The sequence below is a fragment of the Prosopis cineraria genome, unplaced genomic scaffold (genome assembly GCF_029017545.1).
Source record: "Prosopis cineraria cultivar Desert tree isolate PC_DT_omini unplaced genomic scaffold, ASM2901754v1 PC13, whole genome shotgun sequence".
NCBI lineage: Eukaryota > Viridiplantae > Streptophyta > Magnoliopsida > Fabales > Fabaceae > Prosopis > Prosopis cineraria.
This window is the reverse complement of record NW_026555344.1, coordinates 5,428,014-5,448,433: the sequence shown is the minus strand read 5'-3', so window position 1 is coordinate 5,448,433 and position 20,420 is coordinate 5,428,014. Positions and strand designations below refer to the sequence as shown.

The 20,420-nt window shown below is 33.5% G+C and overlaps 1 protein-coding gene across 2 annotated transcripts; it reads left to right on the top strand.

Moving 5' to 3' along the window:
* Positions 1–4,976: 4,976 nt before the first annotated feature.
* LOC129291532 (putative disease resistance protein At5g47280) lies at positions 4,977–8,952 on the top strand. Of its 2 annotated transcripts, XM_054928935.1 has the most exons (6): positions 4,977–5,761; positions 6,151–6,509; positions 6,698–6,806; positions 6,981–7,053; positions 7,309–7,523; positions 7,658–8,952. In XM_054928935.1, the coding sequence occupies exons 1-6, from the start codon at positions 5,053–5,055 to the stop codon at positions 8,455–8,457; spliced, it is 2,265 nt and encodes a 754-aa protein (XP_054784910.1). In that variant the 5' UTR covers positions 4,977–5,052; the 3' UTR covers positions 8,458–8,952. The 2 variants fall into 2 exon arrangements, with proteins under 2 accessions (XP_054784910.1, XP_054784909.1); XM_054928934.1 differs by having other exon boundaries at positions 6,698–7,053.
* Positions 8,953–20,420: the final 11,468 nt, after the last annotated feature.

The following is a 20,420-nucleotide window of genomic DNA, read 5'->3' as shown; positions in this document are numbered from 1 at the left end:
AAATAATCCAGTAAAAAGAGCCCAGTGTCTTTTAAACTCAAGCATGGAGGGCCGAATCGACTGATTTCAACTGCAATTGCCTTGAGTTGACTTGTTTCGTGCACGCGAGCCTACTTCTCCTCTAAGCCCATTTCATTCCTTAGTATTTATACACTAGGAGCTTTCTTCATTTAGGTAATGTGAGACTTTTGACACACATACTATTACTACAACAGAAAATGAGTGTTGTATTTCCCACACATATTGAATGGTTATAGTAGGAGGCCCTTTTCAGTTTGAAGTTTGAACCATAGAATAAGCAGACATTTACAATAATTGTTTTGGATCTTCTTATTAATAATATGTATATATATATATATTTCTAGCTTGAAATTTTAATGTTCTTAATTGTCATTGTTACCTAAATCATTAATGATCATTTTCTCTTTCTAAAAGGCTATTACCTTTATATCAAATTCTAAGATACTTTTAGGAGAAATTCAGCATTTTAAAATATAAGACATTTTAATAAAAATAAAGTTTTATCAATGATACTTTTTCAATATTGTCCTTTTTATGTATTCTCTCTCTTAAATATTCTTTTACCAATAGAGTATTAAATAAGAAGTGTAACGTCATCTCCAATATTACTAAACACACAAGACACCAAACATGAAATACTGTTGTGACAATCCTAACATTTAAATCCCTTAAAGTGGTTATCACAACTCAAGGTTTTAAAAGATTCAAGAAATTGAGATCCTAAGGAAAACCCTTTTTAAAAATTCATTTGAGCTCAAACTATATTTCAAAATCAATTGAATAGGTAATGAAAGCATGGGATCATTAACATCACTTAAAAAAATTAAATTAATCTAGAATTTTCTAAAATTGGCCTCGTCCACTGCGGTGCAAGTGTCGTCTGCCACGGCAAATGGCACAGAGAGCCAAGGCTCTTACTGGTCATTGCATTGTGGTACGACCATCATGCATTGCGGTGTGCACTTGCTATCATAACAGCACTCCGGGCTAACTTTCAAAGCACACTAAATCGCCTCCAGTGTTTGATTTGAGCGATTCAAACATCCATAAGTAACTCTTAAAGCCACCTAGCTATTGGCACCGGTCTCACACCTAAACAATAAACTAAATAAAATTTGGACACCCTAACCTAATATGGTACATTTTGTTTCTAACACCACCACCAAAGTATCTAAAATCGCATACCAAGTGCCAATAACCGTAGAACCACTTGGACTAACTCAAATGGACCACAAATAACTTATTCATGCATTCAAACCACAACAATAGCATTCCAGGCAAAATTTAACCATTCGAACCACAATTTAGCATAAATCCCATAAGGGGTAACAAACATATAATAGTCATTCCAATGGCCAATCAAACATATAAATCAATACAAAATAATACTTGCACTAGTATCTTGACCTCTCGCAGCCATTACAACATAATTACAACATCCTAGGCCGGGATACCTCACTTTATAACAAAATTCATGTAAATGCTTCTCAAAATAACACATGATTCCTTAGTTGGAATATGCATACATAATTTATTACAAAACCAAGATAAGGAAGAGGGATTATATGAATGCCAGCTAATCCCCTCGATGCTCGGTCACACCTTCCTTCTCCTTACCCCTATCGAAGCCTTCACCTGTAAAATATAACCATGGGTGTGTAACAGCACGGCCCTTAGCCATTTACTTTGGCGAATGCATTGCTGTCACGTGTCCCCTCACGAGCCCACGTGCGACTTTCTCTATGGTAGTGCATGGGTTGTTCCTCACCCCATTAAAGAAGTCTTTTGGAACTTTCCAGAGATCGAACCCCCAACCTCTCCTACCTTAAGGAAGTTATGGCCAACCCTAGTACTATTAGGTTAGTGACTAGACTTAGCCTCAACTTCCTTAAGGTGGTAGAGGTTAGGGGTTCGAGTCTAGGAAGGCTCTAAAAGACCCCCGTGAGGGTGGGGTGAGGAATAACCTAAATACCACCTTAGAAAAAGTCAACCTCTACTGTAGTGATGTAGGTTAGCCCAATCCAAAAGACCCTCAGTGGGATAGGGTGAGGACTGTTACAGGGTGAGTGGAGGACCTAGTAACTTAATAGTCTAATCAAACTTCTCACGTGTGAGAACGGATAGTGTGTATGTGAAGTGGTATTAAAAACACATAACAAGCCATATATCCTCACATATGGTTATAGTATGATATGCATGATCATCACACTACCTTATACCCTTCTTATATCTTTCGACTAAATCTGTGAGCTGACAACTCAATAAGATTAAGTTCATGTGACTGTACTAGCCTAAGCTTACCATTAGTAAGAAGTAGCCCCGGCTAAGAGTGCATTCACCCATCATAGACCACAGATTCTCCCTGTCTACAAATACTAGGGGTGTCAATGTCTAATCTATCTAAATAATATAAACTGTGTACTAAGGCCTCCATGTTGCTAGTATATCATATGGATTTTCAAACAATGTCCCCAATAACACACTAGGGTGAACTCCTACCTTCTCACAATGGTCATGCCAAATAAATGCTCAATGAAGCCAAACATAATCATAACATATAATTTTCATTAAAATAAATATTTTTACTTAACCCATAGGATTTTGCAAGTAATTGTACTTAAGAATAACATTAAGCCTTCAAAATCCACAGCATTAAAAAATAACTTGTCATTCTACTTCACATAGTTTTTAAATTATAATCATTTCATATTAATACTATACTAACACAAAGCAAGAGCATTAGCTTTAAAAGTAATCATGCAATCATCCAAACATACAAATAGAGAGTTCATACAATCTCGTTATCTCAACCCTTTTGTCACTAAAAGGGTTACCATGGTCAATAATGGCTCCACACCTATCCACTAATACCATAATGCTCGATCAATAGTTAATCTACAAAATTAGATGTTTAATCATCAATCCACACACTAATTATCCCATTTTTGTACATAATTTTGGATACCTATTATACTAAAAAACTTTAGTTTAGCCTAATTAACTCTCCCAACACATTCCAATAATTATATTTAACACCAAACACTTAAATAACACCATTTTATTGCCCACATTGCTCTTAATCTCTCAATTTCTACTTAGGGTTCGTCCAAACCATATCCAAAAACATCAAATCACTATATAATCCATAAATCTAGGTTTAGAAGCTTGATTTGACTCTCTAAGACCTTATCTAAGCTAATGGGTTCAATCATTGCCTAAGAACAATTGAAATCAAGTCCCATAATACCCCAAACGTCAGAAAATTCACATAAAGGGAGAGGGAGAGGTGTAGGAAGTCACCTAAAGATAAATCTTGCTCCAAATTCTTTCAAACTAATCCCAAGGTTGAGCCCTAGTGGTCACTAGCTGTTCTTCATCGCCTCCTTACAATTTCTCTTATCCTACTTTTGATTTTCAATCTAATTCATGAGTTTGCCAAGTGCAGATTTTGCACATACCTCACGTCACATTGGCACGTCCGCTGTGATGTACCTAGACACGTTTTATGTCTTTCTTCGTGCCATAGCTCGCTCGAACTTTGACCTAGTTCTCTTCTAAAGCTGTTTAATAATCTCATAACTTTATTAGTCTTCCAAAAACATCATTAGTAAAAAATTCACTTAATTTTACCAATATACCCTTCTAAACACTTAAAATTACCAAATTTGAAATTTAGGATGTTATAAGAAGCTTTTTTAAAAGTTTATATTTTTGTCTTAAAAAAATAAAGTTGTAAGGTATATTTAATAAGTTTTATTAATAAGTGTAATTTTATCCAAAAGTGTCTTATAAATTAACATATATAGAGTATTTTTAACACCATCGTGCCTTAGTTTGGACGAACTCCCCGTTTCATTTTATTAGAATTTTTTTTATGATAACTTAAATGTTTTATAATATAAGATATTTTGAAAAGAAGTAAGGTTTCATTAAAGAGCTTATTCTAGAATTACTCATAATTATTTCACTCTTTAAATATACTATGATCCTTAATAAGGCACCTTTGATGATCACCTTACTAAAACTAAGAAGAGGTGCTCAAGTCCTTAAATTTGCCAAAAAAAATATATAGAATCAATTTCTAAATTTATCTATATTCAAATAAAATTTAAACATAAATCATACTACAAATTTTTAATCTTAATTTTAGTTTGTAGAAACTTCAGTTTGATATTTGACAAACACTAATCTAATTACACACATAATTGACTATAAAATGTCACTATTGCATCTGTATATGTTAAATGTTATTGCTAAAAAAAGAAGGGAGAATTACACAAATTATTCTATAATCCCACGGTATTTTTAGATAAAACTAATTTTATATATATATATATATATATATATATTAGAATACCATCATTTAAAAGAAATAATCTCCCCCATGATCGCCAGAGCTAGCCAGCTATTGGTGACCAGAGCTTGAGTGCCAATGAGCGAATTATTGGTCATAAGTTGAGTGAGAGAATTTGAGAACACAACTTTTTGAATTCCAAAAAATTATGGCACCATTATACCATTGCACCTATTTTAAAAACATTTGCAAAATATTATATATATATATATAATGCACAAATTATGCCACACTAATTATTTACAATGAAAAAAAAAACAATGAAAACAGTGCAAGAAAAAATGACAATATTCACAAATAATGAATTTAGTAAATTGTTTTAATCTTTATAATTAATTATTTACCTCCTACATTTAAAAATTTTTAGAGAGGGGGGAGTACCTATTTTTTTAGTAGAAAGAAGGGGCTCAAGGGCCCAAACAAAAAAAAAAAAAAAGAAACCAACAAAAAACAAGAAATACAAACAAATAAAAATCAACCCCTCTTTATATCAAATAAAAAAAAAAAATCAACCCCTCTCAAAGTGGGAGTGGGGAGTAACTTTATTAACGTAGACTTTGCTGGAAGACAAATAGTTGACTTGAGCGCGTTATTAGTATTGCACGGCCAAACCTTTCCCTTCTCCAGTCTACGCTGAAGTTGCCATTTGCGATTTAGTGCAGGAAATTCATTCACCGATGGTAGATCCTTCGTTGGTTTTGCAATTGCTTGAATATGCTGCCAAAATCCTGGCAAAGGGTTTAAAGTATAAAAGCACTCGTAAGACCCTCCGGTCTATCATGAACGAATTGGTTCCAGTGGTCGAACAGATCGAACATCTCGTGGAGGAAATGGGTGGCCCAACCGAAGAAATACGGAAGATGAAATGCATGATCACTGTAGCCCAAGAGTGTTGTCGCAAGTGCTCCGAAATCCGCTGGTCGACATTCTACCTTGCGCCGTATTACCAGTACAAAATTAGTGAAGCGCGTAAGTCACTGGAAGGCTATATCTCGAGTCAGGTTCTAATGTATGTGGCAAGGGATATAAAGATGATACAGCGGGGTCAAATTGATATGGCAAGGGAAATGAAGATGATACAGCGGGGTCAAATTGATATGGCAAGGGAAATGAAGATGATACAGAGGGATTTGAAGGGTAAATTAACCTTGAGCTTGAATGATAGTCCTAATACACAAATCATCTCACCTGAGGGGAGTAATGATAACAGGGAACCGACACTTGAACTCCCAGAATTTGTGGTAGGATTGGATGGAACCTTTGCAAGCAATTTGAAGTTTAAGTTACTGAATGTTGGTGGCCCACGAGTCCTGAACCTGTCTGGTTTAGCTGGGTCTGGAAAGACCACTTTGGCTAAAAAGCTCTGCCTAGATCAGCAAGTCAAAGGTAATCATAGCCCCATTCTTTTATATGTATGTATGTATGTATGTTGTTTGGTTTGGGGGGGGGGGAGGTGGGGATTGTTGCTTTGCAATATATTCTGTTGCCCCTATTTTCCTGAAACAAACAATCTCATTACGTTAAAATCTTGAGGAATTACAGAGAAGCTGTTCCCCACTAAGTTGGTGACAGAAAGCAATTAAAATAATTCGTGTCACAAAGAAAATGCGATAGCAAGATGGGGTCTGAGAATTTTGGGGAAAAAAATTCGTATAATTTAGTTTGTTGATAAATTATTTGATAGTTTCTTCTTCAAGACTATTTGTGTGAATATTTCTGTATTGAAAATGCTATGCTTTTGGGTTTCTCACTCTTTGTTTTGGTCCTCTGACTAGAAAAATTCAGGAACAATATCGTATTTCATACCATGGGTTCACAGAATCAAGGGAATGAACATGCAGCAAATCAGCTACAAGATCGACTGTCTAAATTTGGGAACAATCCAGTACTGTTGGTCTTAGATGATGTTTGGCCTGACTCAAAACATCTTGTTGAGCAGTTGAGGGTCCAAATCTCATCAGATTCTAAGATTATGGTGACTTCAAGGTTTGAAATTAAAGAGTTTGGAATGCCTTTCCCAATGGAACCACTTAGTAAAATTGATGCAGAAGCCCTTTTACTTCGCTCTGCTCCAAATGAAATTGTCAGATCATGCAATGATGGTGACGAAGACATCTGTGAAATTCTCCACCAGGTGCTTTTCTTTACTCCCTTCTTCCTTTTACTTGATGAAATTATGTTTCAGAGCGCCCCCCCCCCCCACCACCCCCCCCTCCAAAAAAAAAAAAATGAATGAAACACACTTGTGAGTAGACATGATCAGTCAGGATTCCAAAAACCTTAAATAGTTTCTCACCTTTTATTTTGTTGAGTGAAATGCAGATAATTGAAGGTTGTCAGTGTTTACCTTCGGCTCTTGAATTCATCGGTCGTAAACTTCATGGAAAACCGATTGTGTTTTGGAAAAAAATGGCGAAAGAATGGTCGCAAGGTCAGTCTATTCTTGATTCTCATACTGAGCTTCTTACTCGTCTCCAAAACTCCTTGCATGTGCTGGAAGATGAGTCCATGAATGAGCGCTTCATGGACCTTGGGTTATTTCCCGAAAACAAAGACATCCCTGTCTCTGCCTTCATTGACATGTGGATTGAACTTTATAACCTAGATGATGACATCCATGCAATGACCCTCATCTATCAATTAACGGACATGAATTCGGTTGATATCATAGCTAGAAGGTACACATATTTCCGACCATTTTTGCCGCCATTTAATGCAAATTATAATCCTACTTATATAAGGATCTCGGGATAAAATTTAGAAGTATAAATAGTTTGTTTTTGTTGTGTAACTGTCTTTGCTCATCTCCTGTCAATGTGAATATCGAAGCTTGACAGGTTTGAACAAGATCGTGCATGAGATTGATATATATTCTTACAGTAAGTTTCAAAGTTCTGTTCAACTGGAACTAAATTAACATCTAACTTAACCAGGGAAGTTGGAAGTATAGTAGACGAGTACTACAATAATCACTTCCTCAAACAGCATGGTCTTTTCAGAGCGCTGGCTATCCGTTTAAGCAGCCAGGAAACATTTGAGAATAGGAAGAGGATGGTCATTGACATTATTGAGAATAATATTCCTAAATGGTGGCCACAACAACAGCCACGGCACGAAATCACTGCTCGCATATTGTCCATAACAACAGGTTTGTTTGGCTTCTGTTCCACTCCTCTTTGTATATTATTTATGTGCACAACCACATACACGTACACACACTAAGCAGAAAGCCTTCATTGCTTTGCCATTCTTCCTCTTCAACACTTGGTGTTTTATATGCAGATCAAAAGATTACTCCATCTTGGTGCGATATTCAAGCAGCTGAAGCTGAGGTTCTGGTTTTGAATCTTCTGACTAAAGAATACGATTTTCCAGAATTCATGAAGACAATGAGAAAGCTGAAGGTTCTTATTGTCATGAATTATGGTTTCCATCCTACCGAGCTAAAAAACTTGGAGCTGCTGGTTTCTTTATTGAGCCTTAAAAGAATTAGATTCCAGCAGATTTCAATTCCTTACTTCTGCGAACTGAAGAATGTACGCAAGCTATCACTTTACACTTGTGAAGTACAGAGGGCTTTTGAAAACTGTTGCATCCTGATTTCAGAAGCACTGTCAAATCTGGTGGAGTTGAACATTGACTATTGTAAAGATTTGGTGAAGTTGCCTGCTGGGCTATGCGATATTAACACCTTGACTAAGCTCAGTATCAGTAATTGCCACAGCATTACTGAACTGCCCCAGGAAATTGGGAAGCTCAAGAATTTGGAGCTGCTAAGGGTTAGTAGGTGTGCCAGCTTCGAAGGAGTGCCCCCATCAATAGCAGGACTTGAGAGGCTAAGCTTTCTTGACGTCTCAGATTGTGTGAACTTGACAGAGTTACCAGAAGGCATTGTACACTTGAAGAATGTAAGAAAGCTGTATATAATGAAATCCTCAATAAAAAGATTGCCAGACTCATTCATGGATCTGAAGAATTTAAAGGCTGTGATCTGCGATGAAGACACATATGCTGCATGGGGAGAGGAACATCCCAAATTAAAGAAGATGACCATCGACAGTTCCTTGGACTGGCTTCTTTGAGTTTGCTCCTTCGGCTCGTTCATCGTAATGCTGTTTGCTTGCATTGCTAGAGTCAGGTTCAAATAATGCTGCTTGCTGTCTGTCATGTTTTCTTTTTCATATTGAGGTTTTAAAACAACAGGGAGAATGACGTTTAAGATCCTCTCCAGGGAATTTATTACAATAAGCCTGTAAGTTTTGCATCGGGTATTATTTTATAAAAATACGTATATGTTGTTGATACTTGATAAAAGCTTACCCTTAACTTGTGTTTTTTTTTTTCCAAGGATTTTCTTGGAAATTTAACAAATTAAGGTTCAGCTTTTAACAATAATACATACTTGTTTTCATAAGATAATATCCAATGCAAAACACATGGGCTCTTATTGCGGTAAAATCAAATGTCATTCTCCCTAAAACAAACATCATTTTAGCATTTTATGGCTTTCATGTTGGACTGTTCTTGTAGTGACATATTTGATTTGTATTAGTACTTTGTTCTCAGTTCTTTTTTAATTTTTTGCGGCCTTTTATTTCTTTGCTAAACTAATAATACTCATAATTTCTCAAACTATTGTATGGTTAATACATCTTCGTGTTAAAGAGCAAGGTTTTCAAAATCAAACTCCATCCCTCCTAGTTAATCATTTTAATTATAGAAAAGGATAAAAAATAACGAGCCAGTATCTTTTAAGAAAATCAATATCGATTAAGTTTCTTAAATTATAAATTAATACTAAGATCTTTGATGAAGTTTGAGACAGAATTTGAGCTAATATCCTATTTTTGTTGAGTAGTGGTTCAAATTTTGAAAGATTTAGCTTCAAATTTTTGTTCCCGAAATTCTCTTCATCATTTAGTTTCAGTTTGTTGCTTCGGACAAGTCAACCCCTTTTTTTATTATTTATATTTATTTGTTTTCTTCTGCACTTTATCTTGAGGCTGGCCATGTTGTCCCCTCATGATTTTACTTGCGTATTTATAAGTCGTCATCAAATGGTTGATCCCTTATAGACATACCCGTGGTTGCAAGGCGATCTTCTTTGTTTTTAACAAACCCATGGTTGGACTTGAATGCTTTTATACGTGCAATGGCTTTTAACTAGGACAGCAATGAAGAGGCATACACTTTATTGGAAGATTATTGGAATGTTAAAGTGGAAATAGTGTGATTAGTGTTCTTTACATTAGTTAAGTGGTAGCCCTAAGTTTTATATAAAAGGTATCGTGTTGTGTTTAGAGGTAAAGAGGTTTAATGTTATCTATGAGGGGAAGGTTAACTTAGTGCTTACTTATGAGCCTTTAGTACGATTCCCCCTATTCCTTTTCATCTCTTTTCACTGGCATCCGATTTATACAAACTCATGGAAAGATATAGACGCACATATATGGTTTTTAAGCACATACAAACACGTACAATTAAGCACATGTATTGGCTGGTTATTTCTTGCGCCTTTGAAGTAGAGATGATTAGAATAATCACATAAGTTACTATAAGTGGTAAAGCTCCAAAGGTTTGATCCTTTTTAAGATTACCTATATTATTATATATTTTTCTAATACACACTACACCATATGATTTGAGATTTTTGTGTGTGTATATTTTTTTTATACCGTGTGAGATTTTTTAGAATCTCCACAGGTAATTAGTTTATTGGCATGTCGTATGTGGCAACGGGCTATCGCAGGCATACCAATCACAGTGCTTAATTGATTTGTGTTATCCATTTTTTTAACAAAAATGAGCCTTCTTTTTATAAATATAAATAGGTCAAAAAATAATTTCTATGCCGTGTGAGATTTTAAAATCTCCTTAGGTATAAAATAAATTAATTTTTGTGTGAGATTTTATGAATCTCCATAAGAATTTCAATCTAATTTTTTTTAAATTCTCAAATAAGGAAATAATTCTTTTTTTAATTAAAAGATACCAATCCAATTAAAAATCTTTTTAAGAAAATAATTAAAAAATTCATTTTCTAAAAAATATTAAAAACTGACATGCATTTTTACTCTCAAACTACGTGGGCTTTGATATCTTTAAAGAGTACATAGGCCTTAGAGTTTTATCCTAGGTCAAGTCCGATATATAAATGAATAATTTTTTTCTTGATTTAATTTTAATTTTCTTCTCACTTCCTTTTTATTGTTTTATTTATTAAGGGTAATTAAATTTCATTTAAGGCCATATTAATTTTATTTAGTCAATTTAGGGTAATCGTTCTCATGGACAAGTGATGTGGGGTGTCTAACACCTTTTTCATGCACAACCGACTTCCGAATCCTATTTTGATTATTGTAGACCATTTTATTTTTTTAAAGATTTTCAAAATTATCTTTTTAAAATTTTGGTGGCGACTCCTACATTTATTAATTTTTCTTTCTAGAAAGATCACGATCCAGGTGCAACATATACGCAACATAATTATATTTGTTAATTCAATTTCATGTTTTTAACATATTTTCAGGAAATTTATCACAAATTTCTTTCAAGGAAATATTGTATAATTATATGTTGTAGAATTTAAATGTGAGAGAAACAGACTGTGTAAATTGCTTATTTAAGTATCAATATTCTTATTACTACATAATATATGAATTGCACATTCTTGTGATGAAACGGTGACATTCTCATTTATGAGGTAATCTTCATAATATACATTCGGTATGAAAATACAAAACAATAGTAGAAATAGGATAAGTTAAGATTATAATTATTGTTGGTTAAAAAAAATCAATTTTTATGTCGAGTTGAAAATTCCCAATTAATGATGACATCATTTTCCTCCTCCGTACAAATGGAATCCTACTTAATGAATTACCAGTTGAATGATTTTGCAATGATATATGGGTGACAATGAAACATAACAAAAAGGAATATTAAAAGTCTGGATAAGTGTATAACTAAAGATGTAATAGAACATTTTTCATTATAATAATAGGACATGTTTCAAAAATAGATAAGATACATATGATCCCAAATTTGTAAAGGACATCTCGGTCAAAGCAATAACTCAAGTTTTACATAATCTTAATGCTGTTTGGAATAAATTTAATGTGAACTAACATGGCACAATGTTATTCATGATCTAAAACCAAAGTGACAGGCACAACCTCAAAGCATCCAAAACAATCCAATTAATATTATTTGATTAAATTCAAAAGATTCTTAAAAAGTTAAAACTGTGAATTTGACAAAAAAGCATAAACATAACAACTATAGTCTATTTATATAAGAGCACATGACTCCAAGTTTTTATAATCATAAATGGTACTTTTACATCATTAATTTAGGAAACAAACTAATGTAACTTACATAAGCAATATGCATGCAGGGATACCCTCTCGGGAATAGGGGTTGTGGTAGCTTCCTTTTCAGCTTCAAGCACCTTGTCTACACTTCCACCATCCATCACAATTTTATTGTGAGCATTTGCTTCAAGCACCTTATCTATGCTTCCACCTTCCACCTTGATCAATAGGCCATAAGGGAGGCTGAAAATCACCAAGCCGCTTCAATCTTCTAGCACCACTTCTCAACTCTGGCATCCTCTCCCCATTCAAACCATTACCCCTAGAGTCACCCCAGATAAAGCCAAAAACCTCTGCAATGAAACAATAAAAGTAAATAGATAAATAAATTCAGAGCACACCATGAGAAAACTTATAAGCAATTGGAAAAAAATTTCAAGAAAGAGATTGATTTTGACATTAAGGAATTTAAAAATGGGAATTTGATTAATGTTGGAAGGGAAATTAAGTGAAGGAAAAGAGGAATGAATAAATACCTGAGTTTTATTTAGTCATGGAAATAGAGTATCCTTGAAGCCAGAGCTGGTCGGCTAGAGTCATACCCAAATTAGAAGAATTTCAATTATCAAATTGAAAAGTTTTTGCATGCAAAATTATCGTTCCTAAAAAATAAGCACACACTCTCTTCAAAATTTATTATCTACATGCAAAATTATGAGGTTTCAATCATCTTCTTCGTTGACTAACATAACACCAGATAGACTCGATGACCGACTATGATGTGTTCAGGAACCCTTACCAAATGAACACAGCACTAGATAGACTCGATAAGCGACCTCAACGAGTTTAGGAAATGACGGAATAAGAACTGCGATTGGTGAAGAGCGAAGAGAAGAACTGCTTGGAAGGATAAATTAATAGATTAGTTGGCTTGAAGATCAAAATAGAAACCACAGAATGGAAAACTTTTTTGAATAAAAGAATGAAAAACTTCAGAAAGTATAAACTTCAGAAACAGCAACTGACATTGACGATAATGGAGATAATGGCGTAAGTGAATGCTCCCATGAAAGTCTTGATGTATTATTAATTGACCTAGAGTGAACCAATGAAAGAACACTGTTAACCTACGTAAAAGTCCTTCAACAAATGAGTGATTATTAAAAATTGGTTGAGAAAATTCTTTTCTGACCATCACATTGACTCCATGAGATTTGTATAATATAGTTGATTGATTGATTGTTATACATTATGGAAATTTCTTTTTCATGAAAATATTTTTGATCAGAAAGAAAAACTCTTGAATCCAAAGATTTTCCCATATGAACATGCCATGTGCTAGTGAAACCGAATTTTTTTTCTAGAGTTGATGATCAAATGTTAATGGATCTATTAATTCAAAGAAAATATTACAATAATTTTGACAGTCGAGAGACAGTATATTGCACCAATGTAAAGTTAATAATTAAGGTCAAGTTTAAAAAATTTTAGTGTTGAATTTTAAAGTTTAAAATTTTTTTATTTAGCCTAAATAAGTTTGAATGAATCCGAGTCAAGGCTAAAACCAAATACTCGATTTAAATTTTATTATTAATAAAATAAAATTAACTTTCACTTCAACCTTCACTTAGTACCCAAAAATCCTCTCCTAAACTCCAAATTAACATATCTTGTGCTCCTAAATGAACTTTTAATGTTCTAATAATTGTTTGTTTTCAATATTTTTTGAAAATATTAAGGAAAAATAAATAGGAGAGGTTACTTCATATACTTCCATCTTTACACATTCAATACTTGGTGTCATTTTAATAAGGATAGAAAAAAGATATGTGGTAGCATTATGTTGCTTGAAAAATTTTGATTTTTTCTAGATAAAAACTAAAATTTTGGCTAAAAAATAAAATAAAATAATATTTAATAATTTTAATATTTGAGCTAGCTCAGATAATCATGAGGTGTTATAGTCAAGTTTGATTATATAGAGTTTTTTATATGTTCAGGAATATTTTAAGCTTAATCTAAATAAATCTAACTTGAATTAATCTCGGCCCATCAAATTAATTGCCAACGCCAATTGAAATACCCATTGCTCTTGACTTAATATTTTAAGGGCAAAAATATCTTCAACCTTACATGAATATTCAAAAAATATTCTGCAATCATCATGCGTCTATAGGACTTGTGTTCTTCATTTCGAGAGGAGGAAAAACTTGTAAAAAATATTACAAAATTTTTTATTTTTAGAAGTTTCCCTCCTAACTTCTGCGCGTTCAGGCACGTTCAATTTTTAAACCATAAATTAGACTTTTCTTTTATTTTTCTTACATGCTAATGTTTAAATTCACGGATGTTTAACACAAGGACCGAGAAGGAGCTCATCAATTAATATTTAACTTCTCATGGTAATAGCCCGATAATTGCAACAGCTATTGATGCAAGATATATGGAGATCATGACTCAAATTTTTATAATTTTTTATAATTATTTTTATATATTATTTTAGTGTAAATCTATCATATTTCTATTTAATATTTTAGGAGATATTTATTATTATTTAAAATAATATTTTTAGCTAATGAGAAGCTCCATATATATCTTGCCTCTCCATCTCTCATTGAAGAAACAATTATTGTAATTCCTATTTTGTATAGTAAATTACTGGCTCGTTGCCTGTGGGTTTTTTGTCTCTCAAATTAGGGTTTTTCATGTTAAATTTCTTGTGTCATCTTTTATCACTTTCTCTAACTTCTCTATAATTTTCAATTATTTTATCCTATTTACTTCCACTGATTGTTTGCACACTTCTTAACAAGTGGTATCACAGCTAGGTTTTGCCCCGGACCTGTAAGCCCATTATTGTGCATACGTTTGAAACCCAAAAATGAAACTGGCATTGATTACAATAGAGATTTGTATGTATCACACCGTTTGAAGCTCAAAAACTGGGCTGGCCCTAAAAAACAGGGACTTAGTGTTCAGGGCATCTTTGATATGGAAACCTTGTGGACTCACACTTGATAGGAAAATTATTAGGTTGTCCAAGTGTGAGTGGGTATAAGATGATGTGGGAAGTCCCACATTAAATGAAGTTAGGTTTAATAATTAATATAAAATAAAGAGGAAGGGCTCATAAACTTAAGCCTTGAGGTTTTGAGTTAAAATATGGTGTCCTTTAATTGGTCTTGCTTGTCTCACCTCCCCCTATTATCGAGCAGTTGTTCTACAAATTTGTGATCTCTATTCAGAGCCTCATTAGCTTTTAGAAAGTCCACTGTAATATCTCATTCCAATAAACACATTTAATAAATCAAGCAAATGGTAATTGAGGGATTATCTCCGAAGAGTAATTACTAAGTCTTTAATTCTAAAAATAAGGGATTTCAAGTTTTCTAAATAGAAACAAGATAACATCAATAAAAATCTTCCACATCAGAGTAAAAATAAGTTTCGGAAGCATGGGATACCTTAGAGGAGTGAAAAAGTCAAAAAATGATTGAAAATAAATTATGTCCTAAAATACAGAGCAATACACCACGGCGGGCGCACTCTGCGCAGTAGTGTTTTGCTCTCTATGCCACGCGCCATGGCTCAGGCGCCATGCGCCGCGGAGTGTTGCACGAATTTTCACTGGTTCTTCTGTCAAAATGACAGCAGAATTGGGGAACTTCCGACTCGCCTTGATTCTTCATCTGATGTCGGAATAACGTGATCTAGGTATCTATGAATAGCTCTTTTCCTGTACTAACTAATGGCATGGGTTTCACTTCCAAAACACATCACACTTGGATGTTGGACACCCAAACACAATTTAACCACTTTTCCACACTTTTATACAAAATGGGTGTCCAAAACCCTCAACAAGTGTCAAAAGTTTTTCCTAACACCTAGACTACGTCCAATGGACCTAGGACTACTAGTACAACACGTCACAAGTATCGAAATGTCATTATAACAAAATTTACTCCTCAACCCCAATTTAACAAAAACAAAGGAGGAGGTAGATTAACATTGCATTTAACTCAAATCATTCAAAACATGCTCAAATCTTCATTTCCACGCTTGTACTAGTATTTTGGCCCTATAAACATATATATGACAACTTACACAAAGGCTAAGGGCCCAAAATATAATTCTAACATTCTCAACAATCAAAATAGTGCAAGTGAGGTAATATGCATCCTAGAATTGGCAATTTATATGCTATTACACAAATACATCAAAACTAGAGTACAAGAAGGAATATACTAATTTCCTGCCTCTTTAGTCTTCTCCCTCTCAATACCAGAGCTAGAGCCTGAAAAGTATTAAATAAGAGGGGTGAGTCTAGCCACTCAGTAACCAAGGTTAAACCCACCCTATACAGTTATATATCAATTATAAAGTAAAAACATGCATAAGGAGAATCCAATTTATAAAACATATGCCCATATATCACATTTTATCACTTATCACACTATGGCTTCATTACTCATATAGCCAGGTGTATTATCTCCATATTCTTAGATATGAGACAAGACCCATACTTTTGCGACTTGCCACTACTTAGCACGTGTGGCTCGTCATGTATTTACTCAGGTAATGATCAACCAACCTTATATCCTCCTTATTTCCTCAGATTGAAACCATAGGCTATAACACTGATTAAGGCTCCGTCCGTGTGACTGGACAACCCAAGCTCACTAATCATGAGGTGTGACCCAGCCAAAGATCACAGGACTCACTCTTGGACTATGGCTTTCCCCATTCTCGAATCCCTAGGGTGTCTCATACCCTTAGCTATTCTCCTCATTGAACCGGTAGAGATAGCTAGGTTCTAGTCCCTCGATAAACTATGGGACAGTCCTTCAACAAACAGTGGGACAAGGCTATAGCCCCCGTGTACCAGAGGGCAGCCTAATTACTATATGGATTTTCTCTACTCTCAAATCCCTAAGCGAACTCCCGCCACTGATTATGCCATAAACTATTACTCACTTGTTCTCACTTTTCACTTTCATATACTCACTATTACAACAATCACATTGGGCTCACAACTTTGTGCTACCCAAGTGTGTATTCTCATCTTTCTCTCAAAAATTCATTTCATGACTAACACACAAATATCTCTACTCATTATTGCATTCATTTTCAAACATAAGCATTCTCATAATAAAATCCTTTTGACTTTGCATTTTGTATTTCAAGCCAAAATAACATTGTGCTCAATCAAATATTCATGCAATCAATGTAAACTAATTGATAGTGTTACATAAAAATCAATCTCATGCATGTAATATTCACCATTAGCATTCAAACAATCAATTAACATACAACTACCTAAAGTAGAGTTTTCCCTCAATTACCTCAAACTTTTAAGAGGTCAAAGGTTTACCCTTCAATTAACTAGCTTCCAAGCTTGAATTTCCACTCCAAAAGGTGATCAAGAGCTAAAGCTACAATCAACCAATTTAAATTCCATCAACATAACAAACTCATCCATTTGAAACCCTCAATCTCTACTTCTAAATTGCCCAACCTTCACTTTACAAGAGGTGAAGCCTAACCATTGGGTTTAACAATTACCTTTAACTCCTAATAGCATTAATGAGCCATTAAATCCCCATTAATGGCATCATAACTTCCAACCACCCATAATAAATGGGATTTTTGGACATTTATGGTGTCTAACAATCCAAGACATCAAAACTCATCATACCTAGGTTTAAATACTCTAATCTACCCCCGTTAACTCCATTTGAGTCAACAAATTCAGACCCATAACCTATATGGATTGAAATTCCACTTCAACTATCAAACCCTAACCATAAACTCATAAATGTGGAGGAAAAGGGGAGATTAATGAGTATGATACTTACCTTAGGTGTTTATAGCCTTCAAAATACTCTCAAAGTGATCCCCAAACAAACCCTAGCAGAGCATTAACACACCTCTCCTTTCTCTCCTTTCTTTTTCTTTCTTTTTCTATCTCATTTCGTGTATGATAAAGTACAAAAAATGACCATGCGCCATGGTGCATGGCACAGAGAGGTCCTCCCTTGTTCAGAGATGGCTGTGCGCTGTGACGGATGATCTATGTACCATGGCGAATGATTTATGCGCCACGGTGTGTGGCACAACAACTTCAACTCTTCCTTTTCTTCTCCTTTCGATGCCCCTGTGGCCCGTCTCAATACTAGACCCACAACTAGGGCTGAGATAGCAATCAAACATGATTATTAGACCTCTCTGACCACACACCACTTCAATTTACTTAATTACCCTAATTAAATTTAATTAATCAGGGGATTAAAACTCAGGATGTTACATCCATCCCCAACACTGCCTAACCTTTACTTTCGCCTCTATGACTTTCACCATTGGTAGAATATTAGAATGTGATTAGTATTTAATTTCTAGTTAGTTGGCATCCCTAAATTTATATAAAGGGTAATCATTGTGTTGAGTTAGGGAAATTGAATGTAATCCCTCAAGGTTTGTCCCCATTTAGTTCGGGGTTTGTATTTCACTCTTTAGTTAGGGGATGAATTGTTGTAAATCTTTCAAGTGAAGGATTATGATGTTGCAATGTTGTATCATCTTCATCAATGGATGTTCAACCTTCTTAATTCTTGTGTACAATTCTTAACAACCATGAGCTTAGCTAGCCCTATGAATAATCACAGTTTCAGTTGCATCATTGATTATTACTAATTCAATGATTACTGTAAAGAGATGAATCCATTTATAGGATGATTATATTGATTGGTGTTTGTGAGTTTGTCATTACCCGTGACATCAGCGTTAGAGCTGGCGGGATCAAATTTCAGGGATTGGACGCAGAGATCATAATGGGGTGTTCATGCAGGTTTTCTCTACCAGGTGCCTGCAGTGGCTAGGTGATTAAAGATTGTGGCAATAATAAAGATGATTATTAGTCCTTGGGATTTCAGGTTCTTCATGTTTGTTTCAGATAACTAAAAGATGACGAAGACTGACCAGAAAATAAATAATACCCTTTTTCAGCTTGAAATAATTGTTTTGGATCTTCTAATTGATAATAATAGATATTTCTGGCTTGAAATTTTAATGTTCTAAATGTCATTATTTCCTCACCCAAATCATTAACGATCATTTTCATTTCTCAAAAACTATTTCTAACACCATCTGTCCTTAATTAGGACATACTCCCCGTTTCATTTTATTAGAAATTTTTATGATAATTTAATGTTTTATAATAAAAGATATTTTGAAAAAAAAAAAAGTAATGATTCATTAATGAGCTTATTCTAGAATTACTCATCATTATTTCACTTTTTAAATATACTCCATACTCCAGTCTTTATTATAAGGTACCTTTAACCACCCTATCAAAATTAAAGAGAATTGCTCAGTCATTAAATTTGCTTGAAAATAGAATAAGTTTCTAATTTTATCCATATTCAATTAAAAATTTCTTTAATTTGTATTACATTTTTTTCTTATAGTTAATGAGTTTTCTGATAAAAAAATAGTTAATAAATTTAAATAAGAGTAATATTAAAAAAATTTAATCAATATCTTACCAAGTAGCTTATAGTATAAGAATCATGGATATCAAATAATTTCCAATATATTTGGTAACAAGTTTTGTTTTAGTTTTTAAATAATAGCTTGGTGTCTTTTTCCCTTAAATCTTAATTGGTAGCTTGCAAACACCTTTTTGGGAAACCTGTCTCAGTGCTCATCTAGATCTAATTTTTATAGTCCAGATTTACAGTCTTTCAACAGGTTTTCTAAATAAAAATTATTTTTAAGAAAAACTGACAGTTAAAAAATTATTTTTATTTTAAATTTTGTATCCATTTTTTTAAAAAAAATAAAAATAAAAAATTGTAAATTTAGATTGTTAAAATTAGATATAAATAGTTTAGAGGTGATAAGTTTTTAGTATTTACAACTTACATGTATGATGGAGTATTAAAACTAGTTTCCTTTTGGAAGCTTATCTTACACCAAAATTTAACCACTTGTTCAAACTCAAAATTTTTTATTAAATTGGACCTACCGATAGCGAATGGTGGCCCGTGGTTTTGTAGTTATGTTATCTATGGAACCTTTGGGCCTTGAAAAATTGATTGTGGCCCATTTATTTAACAGATTGATTTTTCACTTTCTCTCTCTTCTCCCTCTTTGTGAAGCCCTTCTTCGGGCTCTTCCCCGTTTCGCTGGACTCCACTGACCACACGTTTGCATTCGGAGCGCTCATGACACGTGGCCAAATCGTGGCCTTTTTATTTTACCCTAAGATGATATCTGTCTTTCATTTTGAATTAATTTTAAATATCATATTTATTAATATAAAAATTATAAAAAACCCTGATATTAAATCTGGACTGTTTAAAAATATCTATAATATGTAAAAATAATAAAAAAATTTAATATTAAATTGAATTTTTCAAGTTAAATATGTATTGGTCAAATTGAAATAAACAAATTGATTAAAAAATTTTATATTTGTTAAAAAATTTTATTTTAATAAATGTAATTATAATAAAAAATTTAAAATTAAATGGACCTAGATTTCATCAGAGATTATAAGTATTATGGTTTTTTTTTTAATGAGTGTGAAAGACAATCTAGATTTATATCAAATCTTTTTATAATTTTTATAATTAATAAGTATAATCATTAAATATTTAAAAATAATTTAAAATGAAATAAAATAAAATGCTACGATTTGACCATGTCATGATGAGCGTCGATTGCAGACGCCA